This window comes from Saccostrea echinata, unplaced genomic scaffold, assembly GCF_033153115.1.
Source record: "Saccostrea echinata isolate AGI-Se365-2 ecotype Australia unplaced genomic scaffold, CSIRO_AGI_Sech_v1 ptg000064l, whole genome shotgun sequence".
Taxonomy (NCBI): Eukaryota; Metazoa; Mollusca; class Bivalvia; order Ostreida; family Ostreidae; genus Saccostrea; species Saccostrea echinata.
The window spans coordinates 7,075,218-7,085,077 of NW_026889813.1; the positions used below are offsets into that span (position 1 = coordinate 7,075,218).

The window sequence follows — 9,860 nt, forward strand, 5'->3', positions numbered from 1 at the left end:
CACAGTAAATTATCAATAGATAAGAATTTGTCCTCGAACATATTCTATATGAAATTAAGATTAATTCAAACGCAGTTAAACTTGTATGTTCTACAAAACATTCACTGAAAAGTTTTAGGTTCTTGATTTGAACTTATACGTAAATAATGGTATACAACAACGGCTATAACTGATAAATACATAATTATTCTGAATTCAAATCATTTTGTCTTCATTTTGAAAATGGGTATACTTGTAAGTTTAAAATAAAAACATTTAGGAAAAATAGTAATTTTTGTAAACGCATTTAATTCGAGATTATTTGAAAAGTCTCAATAATTATAAACTTTATCATAACGTAATAAAAGAAACAAAGTTGGGTAAAGAAAGTTGAAAAAATGTTTTTATCTTTATGCATTATAAATTCAAAAAGAAAAATGGGTTGGAAAAACATTTTTCCGACAACACTTGTATATCATTGTTTGTAAAAGTCAATTTCATGAAGTCCAGGGATTCTACGCATCAACCTGTTCACAGCTGCTCCCAGGGGAATGCATATTACAGTACAAGGATCTTGGAAAATATCTTTTGGGGCTCTACCGTACAACATACCGACAACCTCTAATTTATTTTCAAGAGACAAAGAAGGCTGAAATAAAAGCGCACCCGAATCTCCTGGTGCTCCAAACAACCGAACTTGCCCTCTTCGTCGCGTAGGTTCGACAATAATTGCTGAAGCTCGTTCTGGGAAGTTTCGATGTCGGATTTCGCCAGTTTCAATAACAATTCCTGTAGTTAAATCAGTGCATGCACCACGTTTGTGAACTATTTCCCCAACCAAATCATTCAAATCTCTTCGAGAGATGTCAGCTGGAGCTGGTTCATTTTGCACATCAAGTAAAAGTTTCTCACAATTAGAATCAATAATATGAATTGTTGGTCCGTTTACGTCTATAAGGGGCGATGTCGTCATGAATGCAACTCATTTGTCGAAGATAAAACATATTACTGCCAAGTTTAACAACCGATCCATTAATGTTTACAAAAACACTCTGGTTTTCTCGGTTAAAAAAGGCATGTTGGCAGGTTAATGCGGCCATTCTAGAAGCATTTATCTTGACTAGACTACCTGTTGTTGCATAATCGTTATCAAAATAGAAAGAATCAGAAGTTTGTTGTCTATATACGCATTTTGCCCCATGTAATGGTATCCCTGTGTCAGCAAATGGTGTCATCTCCAAATCAGATTGCACAGTTATATTGACCTCTAAATTTCCAACACTGGAGAAATTTTTTAGCAAATCTTCTTTCACCGTTTCATCATTAGTGACTATTCTGACTCCTTTTTTATTAAAGCCATGATATAGAATCTTTTCTCGGTAACTGGAATTTGAAAAAGTTCATTTACCTCTGAGCATAAATGTGCTTTTGATACAATTAACTAGTAGATATTTGAAAGTATTCTATTGCCATCCGTCGAAAAAAATATAATTGACATTATACTGTTTGAGTCTACTATGAGAGAGAGAGAGAGAGAGAGAGAGAGAGAGAGAGAGAGACGTACCGTTCAATAATTTTCATTACTTGTTCTTTATTGTATGGCCTTTCAACCACATGTTGTTCTGGAAAATATTGTGCTTTTCTAAGCCTTTCAAGTACCGCCCTTATTTTCTTCAAACTTTCTGCTACACCATCCACCGACGGCAAAGCAGATAACTGTCTTTCAATGTCACAAAGATATTCATTCAGTTTCAATTCAAGTGATATTGTTAGATGGTGTTTAATTGCTATGCTATGTTTGGCGATCGGAACAACTTTTGGAATTCTAAATTGTTTTGTTTTTTGTATTATAGTTGAAATATCTTTCGCTGATTCTGGTTTGGTATCCATTTGCATAACAAGATGTAATTCAGCTTCTTTATATTGCAAATCTTCGGAAATCTAAATCAAATTTAATACAAAAATGCAACATTTTAACAAGTGATATGATGAATGTATTTAGTAATCAATGCAAATTTAATATGTGCCTTGTTTTGAAAACCGAAAGCCAATATTGCAAGAAAAAAAAAGTAATTTCCAATGTTAAAATGTTTCAAAATTTGATATGTAGAAAAACACTGTTTTCAAATGTATTAAGCCTACATCCATCTTTATTTTATACCCCCGTAATCGAATATTCGGGGGCAAATATTATTAGCTTTTTTCAATCCTTGTACAGTGTATGTGTCTAGCTGTTAATCTGTTTGCCTGTTAATCTGTTGTCCGCAAAAACTTTTCCAAAAGCGATCGACGGCCGACGGTATTTTAAGGAAAAAATAGGATTTTTCGGGCGACAATCGGCAGTTCATCGGCCGTTGTCTTGCCCGATTTTTACCTCTTTTTTGTCTGCTGACCAATTTTGTGTCAGTCCAGCCAAATTATAATTTTTTCTGCGTCGGTGGCCGATTCCTTGAGTTGAAACAGTCGTTGAATAGTCCGTCGACCAACCTTCGATCACCGTCCGACCACCGGCAGACAGTTTTTAAAGTCGGTCGTTGGTCGTTCGACTTTTAGGAATTGGGTTTTCGTAAATATCGACCGACGGTGAAAATTAAACTGCGGACCAGCGAACAATAACACATAAATATTTTTACTTTTAAAAGGCATTGGTGTTCCTAGGAATTATAATGTGACTACTCTACGTCGCCCGGTACTTGTGTCGGCCGATTATTTTTTTCAGTCGACGGTACGGGAAAAATTTAGTCCCGGACCATCGACTTAAATGTGACATAGGCTTTACGCTTTCATATTTCTCATATTCCTTGTGACAAGACCTTTATTTTTGTATCAAATTTAAGGCCTCTTGAACTTTACCTTGGAGTATGATCTACTTTTGCAAAATTTTTCCAAACATTTAACTTGGCCATAACTTTTGTTAGTGCTAGGGCTTTAACATTTCATTTCTTTGGCTACCTTCATCTTTGACCTTTTGATCTTGACCTTAGCATTTAACCAACTTTTGAAAAACTTGTAAACGGTTGGTGCTAAGGCTTTCAAATGTCACATGTACATGTATTTCTTGTGACAAGACCTTGGTATACTAGAATTTTTAACCACAGAACCTTGACCTTTGAGTTTGCCCTACATTCGAAAAACCATAACCCTGGCCTTGACCTGCCATACAGAGGTATCAGTGCTTTACAAGTACAAATATGTTTTATCCTGTAAAAGTTTATACTTTTTAAACCAGGAAAAGTATTTCTATTTTTTCTAGTGAAAGATTAAATTTTGTGATTTTCCTTCTTAACCTGATTATCTTTCATGAATTATGTGTCTAAAACAACATAGGAAGATGTGTTTAGTAAATTAGAAACCTTGTCTAGGAGTATTTATAGTAATAAAGATATGCATGCCCGAGGAAAGTCAGCCCTTTTGTTGACTCTTTACACAATAGTACATGTATTTCAACAAAATTACCGCATTTAAAAACGACAGAAGATTTTCTATTTTTTCATCTTGAGTCAAAAATAGAGAAAAATGATCTCTGCGTCGACAACCATTCCTGTTGAAATAAAAGAAAAATATGAGAATTAAAATTAGAAATATCAGTCATTTAGTAGATGATATGTTCAAATAACTAATTAATGTTTTTATATTTTTAAATTTTAATGAAAAAGAATACTGTTAACTGTTAACTTTTTGTATGTGAAATTAAAAAAAAAACAACTCGTTGAATTCAAATTTATGAAGATTGTGTGTGTGTTTTTTAAGCCTTGAAATGTATTTTCTGGTGTTATTCTTCAAAGGATATCTCACAGCTTTCCAGTTTTCATTAATTGAAAAAAAAAATCAAATAAAGAATTTTTTTCGATGACAATGTTCTGGTAAATAAAACCCAAATCACTTTGTATTTTGCACTTATTAGGTTTGTTAATAGTTTTGTCCAGCTTTTTAAGATAATAAATTATTTTAAATTTCTGAACATTATTATTAAAACGTATCCAGATTTTTTTTTTTTTTTTGGACAATAGCTTCATTTTTTAGAGTCTTCTCTATATTTTAATATTCTGCGTTCACCCATTAACAGGAAGACCTCCAGCTGTTCGAATTCGGAAAAAAATGACATCCAATAAATCCAAAAAATCACACACGAAATTGTTTGAAAAGGTGAAATTAAACACATTTTGTTGAATTTTCCCTCTCAATAATTTTCCGTACATATCTTAATGCCATGTGCTACTCACGCATAAGCTGTAGAATAGATAACTATTAAATTGCGTTATCCTTATGGAATAACATTTTTAGATCATAACTTTCCTTTCAAAATTTTTCATGTATGACTTTGAAGCCGTATATTCGACTACTAAAGTATGCCTATCCATTGACAAATGTGCATGCAAATTGTTTGATGAGATTTGTATCCTTTAAATTTTACGCAGGTATGAAATACTAGTATATTGAACTGAAGTAGGTCACGAATACAGAATAAACTTTCAACTTTATATTTGTCACCTTTTCATTTACTATCCGATAAATACCTTCATTTAATTAAAACTGATAATCAGGTTTTCGATTCCATTGTAATTTTTGTAGTTTATCATCGGCATAATTCTAAATTTTTACCTTATAACTCTTTAGCTTCCACTTATTGTTCACTAAGTATCTCGCATGCCTCTAAGTGGCCTCTAAAATTTAGGCGCCAGCTGGCGGCTAATCAAAAATATTTAGTCGCCAATGCAAATTTTTAGTCGCCAGGCATTTTTCGAAGGCGCCAATCTTAAAAGTTATTAGAATATAGGGACTCAAACGTGCCTAGGAAAACATGACATGTCCATTGCTAAAAATAATTTCCTCTTCTTTTAGATCGCCAAGTCAATTTAAAATGGGCGCCAATTTGGCGACTTATGGAAAAATTTTAGTCGCCAATCAAAAATTTTAGGCGCCATGGGGACTAAATTAGTCGCCAATTAGAGCCCTGTTTAGACACGCCTCTCCCAGTTAAAATATTATGATGAATTTACATTTTAAGCCCATGGGATTAAACATGATTTAGAGTACATCTAATATATACAGGAGATTGAATGAAATAAAATTGTAGTATGCTTAACCTTTAGTAAATTCTAAGTAGCACTTTCCGTCTGCATTTTTTGAATAAAGAAGTGACTTGCTCTCCTCACTAAAATCACCTCCGACTACTACAATGCATTTCTTTAATGGGTCCAATGTAAAACCATATATCATGTCCAGTCCCTCTAAACACCAGTCTACAAGCCATTTGTGGTATCCATACCGAGGCAAACAACTGTGTGCATTTAAAACTTGAAAAAAAGTAGAATGAAATAAAAACTCGTGGCATGTGTTTGAGAACGACGATTAAAAAAAAGAATAAATAGATAAATCATGATAGATAATCAAAGTAAAAAATAACGTTTTTGAAAAACTCTTTTACACATTGAAATCGGAACAACATATATACTTATTCAGCAAGTATTTACCCATAGAAAGGATCACTGTATGTGTGCAATATATGTTGATAAAGGTTTCTATAAACAGCATATAAACATTATATTTTAAACATTGTTTCCTTTGATATACGTGTAAATATCTCTTGATTGATGCTGCGTAGCAACATCAAAAATGTATTATTTTCCTCTAATAAATTAAAACAAATGACTGCACACATGGTAAAGTTCTATTTATAAAAAAAACACGCTGTGCTTGATAATTATTATTCTTTGGTAATAATAAAATAATAATAACTGGAATTATGACAAATATCAGACTTCTCTTTCATTCTTGCTTAAACATGTCAATAGCAATCTTCTTTTAATCCGTTGTAAGGTTATGGTCTAGGGTAATTGATTCATAAAAAAATCATTTCTTTTATATGTAATTTATATTCTGTATTATAAGTCGATACAATTACCTCGAAACTTGTTGTCTATACTGTGGTATTCCCTGAGATTAACATATTCTGTGTCATCCTACGAAAGAAAATAAAATCATTTCTTTAAATTTATTTTCAGTATTTGCCATTTCAAGTTGTTAACATTCACTTCAATAAAATATCAAATATATTTTTAAAACTCATTTATTTCAAATGATATAAAATATCCAAACCACAGCAGGATTAGGTAATTTTACAGGAAAATTGACGTGCATATTCAAAGACGTAAACTAATAATACTGGTTGTATATAAAAATATACTTACTTCCATATCTGAATAATCAGGATCTGGCTCCCATGAAGAATGTATGGTCTGTATGTAATGTTTGAAAAAAATGAAAATAACCTTTTTTATTTTCCAAAGTAGGTAAATAATATAGTAGGAAAAGTTAAACATGTGTGTGCAATATTACTACTTACTATCAGTGAGATCAATTTAAAGGATATAAAAATCCATACAAGAGGAATTACAAGGAGAAAACTGGTGTGACCCGTCGACAGGGGGATACTTACTCCTCAATGGCACCTGATCTCACCTCTTATGTTCTTTAATGTCCGAGTTTGCTCTCCTTATATATTGTATTATTTCACTGGACATTTGAGCTTGATTACTGTTCGTTATCTTCATATTCCATGTAGTCATAGAGAGGTACATGTATGAACTTACAATATGTTTGTCCCTTGGTGTTGCACAGATTTGGACTTCATAAAATTCCTTCAATCATTATGGAAAAGTAAAAGAAAATAATTGTTATTAATTAGAAGTATTTAAGGATATAATATTGACAGTGAGTTGAAAAATGGACACTGGCATAAGATAAAAATAAAATCTGTCATCTGTTGAGATTTTTCACTAGAATGCATTTATATTTCAAATTGTATGAATATTTTTAATCTTTAAAAATTAAGTGTAAATCTTGGTGTTTACAAACTGTAAATTGAAATGTGATATTTTTTTTTTAAAAAATATCATTCAGTTCACAAAATGTGTTTTTGTCGACAAAAACAATAGACAGTTTTTTTTTTTTTTTATAAAGAAGCCAATAAGTTTTAAATGAAACATATTAATTGACTTGCTGTTGGGTTTATCTAATTCTCTAATGCTTAATGAGTTAGACAGCATTCAATTGCACTTACTTCTGCTCCAGGATAATCCGGTTTTGGAATAAAAGGCGAAAAACTGTTCTGAAATTTATTAAAAAGCTGTAGGTATGTATTATCGTTTTCATTCATTGTATCTTGCTTTAAAGATATATATATATACAATGGGTATACCTACAAAACTATCTGAGAAATATAATTTATTTACAGAGGGCTAAACTGTACGACAGAGCTTGTTATAACAAATTTCAATTTTCAATCCGATGTCGGATGAATAATAATAAATAGATTATATATATATATATATATATATATATATATATATATATATATATATATATATATATATATATATATATATATAGCGCTGTTCCTGTACTGCTAGGAGACAGATTCCGTAGGTCGAGAGTTCAACCCCGGGCTGGGGCGGAAGTGGGTATCCTTATAAAAGTGAATTTCTTTGTGCTTTCTATATATATATATATATATATATATATATATATATATATATATATATATATATTAACACTATTGTGTGTATATGTGTCCCTGAAATATTGCTCATATACATGTATATGATTACTCACTATACGTCTTTTTAAATGTTGATCTACTGGAAACGGTTGCTGATAATAAAGAAGAAAAATTACATATTAAAAAAATTTGCATGAAGCAAAGCTATTAAAGTACGTTGTGTTTCGTACGTTAAATTTTTAAAATTATCTTAGAAGGAATATAAGAGAAAGAGAAACCAAGAAAACAAAGTTGTTCATGCATTAAAAATTTAGGAATCATGAATAAATGTATAAAACATTACTCACACCCTGTGTTTTTGAAAAATGATCTGCTCGATACTCTTCCTTAAGAAAAGAAAAGAAGAAAAGTTGCAAAGTAATCAATGAATTTTTCTCGTTCCTAAGATATGATAAAAATATTTATTTTCTCATTTAAAACAAAATCAAACCGGAACTAATAATTACTATCAAAAGGGATACTTAAACCTTTACATTCCCGTAAGCAAATTCTGTGAAGCTTGTCTCCTGATACAAAAAAATATATATAAGAAATGAATTAAAGTTTTTTTTAAGAATTTAAGCGGGCAACCATTATTGCCCTTCTATATGTTTAAAAGCAAACTGGAAAAGTTTCTCTTTATGCATGCAAAATAATACACATTATGGTTTTATTAATGAAAACATACTTTTTGATCGACAACTAGTAGTGTTGATCTGTCAGAGGAATAAGAGGCACTGAAGGAAATTCCACCCTACAAAAATTTAAAATAGATATAGTATTTGAATCAACAGCACATTTTGGTACAGTTTGGCACATGATTATTTGCAGAATGAAAAATACTCAATAGAATGAGAAGGATGTTTTTCTTGCTAAGAAAAATAAAACATTTCAAATGATAAAAACTCAATGTGTTGAAAGTAAAGTTCGATCTAAATTTCACCATCATATAAAATCACTCCAAAAATAAGATAAAAAACCTCCTAAAACAAATTTGCTTATGGTAGTCCGATCATCAGGTTCTGAAAATCAGCTTTTAAGTAATTGAAAATGCTCACAAAAATGTCTCTGATTTCACATAGTAACATGAATTTACCCATGGAATTTCTTCAAAGTTCATCATTATAGTTAATCATATTGTATAGGGAAAATTAACAAATCTCAAATATACTTTCAGAATATGCGAATAAAAACACCAGTTATGCATTTTCTAATTGAAAATTGATCAACAAATATAATTTAGGATAGAAAAATATAGGTGTCCAGGCATTTGGAGAAAATAGCATGTTTTTTTATGCTTGTACAGTATTTTAGTTCTTTCTACTTTTCTAATGCCGGGCGCTTGGCGAAGGAACAGTCACTACCTATGTTTACGTCTTAGGTTTGACGCGGCGCGGCGAACGAGAATCGAACCGGGCCTCCCTACCACTAGGCTACCGTGACTGGTTCTAACTAGTGAACCCAGGGCACAAACACTGGTACTAAGTTCTACTTGGACATGAGATGTTGCAATAAAAAATGCTAGAGTTTCCAGTCAAGGGTTTTAGAGTTAGAGCCTAGACCATACACAAGGTCAATTACTTTGAAAAGTAATTGATTAAATTACATTAATTTTGAAACCATTACATGCATTAAAACATTTGAAATACATTTAAGAATGATAAATTGCTTAAATGTTCTACGTGTTGAGAAAATGGGTGTAATTTTTGTATTTTCCAGAAATTATTGAACTGCATAATTTGCATGTTTGCTATTTTATTTGCTTGTATAACAATCAATGCTATCGGAAATGTGACTATATTTATTTAGACTTTGACCAGATAAATAGCTTTAATTCATATTAAATAGATATATACACAGTGTGGGATTGATTACATATCATTATCATCAACAGTTAAATTAATAAAAAAAAAATAAGATAATAGCAGGAAACAATTTATATCTTTATGCAAAAGAAATTTAGAGAAAATGCATACCAGTTAGGGTTTCATTTTAATACTTTCATCAGTCGTGAGAGTGGTGGGGGAGGGGGTGAAGGATGGGGGTTTGAATTCCATGTTAAAAATGATAAATCATTGGGTATGCCTTTAAATATTATACAATTATGGACTCTTTCGATGGTGAATATGGTTTGTTATTCACCAGAAAGATATCAATATTGATATCTTTGTGGTGAATAACAAACCATATTCACCATCGAAAGAGTCCATAATTGTTTTATTATATAGTCAGAATTTGAATGAACAAGACACTGAAGGATGCCTGACGATTCCATTTTCATTAACGAACTTCTGTAGTAGAAAAATAATCAAATGTCCAGATTACAACCTATATCTTCTGT

The 9,860-nt window shown here is 31.2% G+C and overlaps 1 protein-coding gene and 1 long non-coding RNA gene across 2 annotated transcripts; both read right to left on the reverse strand.

Annotated features, from left to right (window-relative positions):
- Positions 1-316: 316 nt before the first annotated feature.
- Positions 317-1,918, reverse strand: LOC133175881 (uncharacterized). Its single transcript, XM_061311020.1, has 2 exons — positions 1,544-1,918; positions 317-1,362 (listed from the first exon to the last, which is right to left on the reverse strand). Exons 1-2 carry the CDS (start codon positions 1,873-1,875, stop codon positions 900-902), a joined length of 795 nt encoding a protein of 264 aa, XP_061167004.1. The 5' UTR covers positions 1,876-1,918; the 3' UTR covers positions 317-899.
- A 3,153-nt stretch (positions 1,919-5,071) lies between these two features.
- Positions 5,072-6,651, reverse strand: LOC133175757 (uncharacterized). Its single transcript, XR_009719315.1, has 4 exons — positions 6,573-6,651; positions 6,171-6,218; positions 5,885-5,942; positions 5,072-5,276 (listed from the first exon to the last, which is right to left on the reverse strand). It is a non-coding gene; the product is annotated as an uncharacterized LOC133175757 (long non-coding RNA).
- Between the last annotated feature and the right edge of the window lie 3,209 nt (positions 6,652-9,860).

What these genes read in the sequence shown, in the direction of transcription:
- LOC133175881 (XM_061311020.1), bottom strand. Translation starts at nt 1,875, where the DNA reads ATGCAAATGGATACCAAACCAGAATCAGCGAAAGATATTTCAACTATA. An exon ending in GTAATGAAAATTATTGAACG is followed by an intron (nt 1,363 to 1,543) that starts GTACGTCTCTCT and finishes TTCAAATTCCAG; the next exon opens with TTACCGAGAAAAGATTCTAT.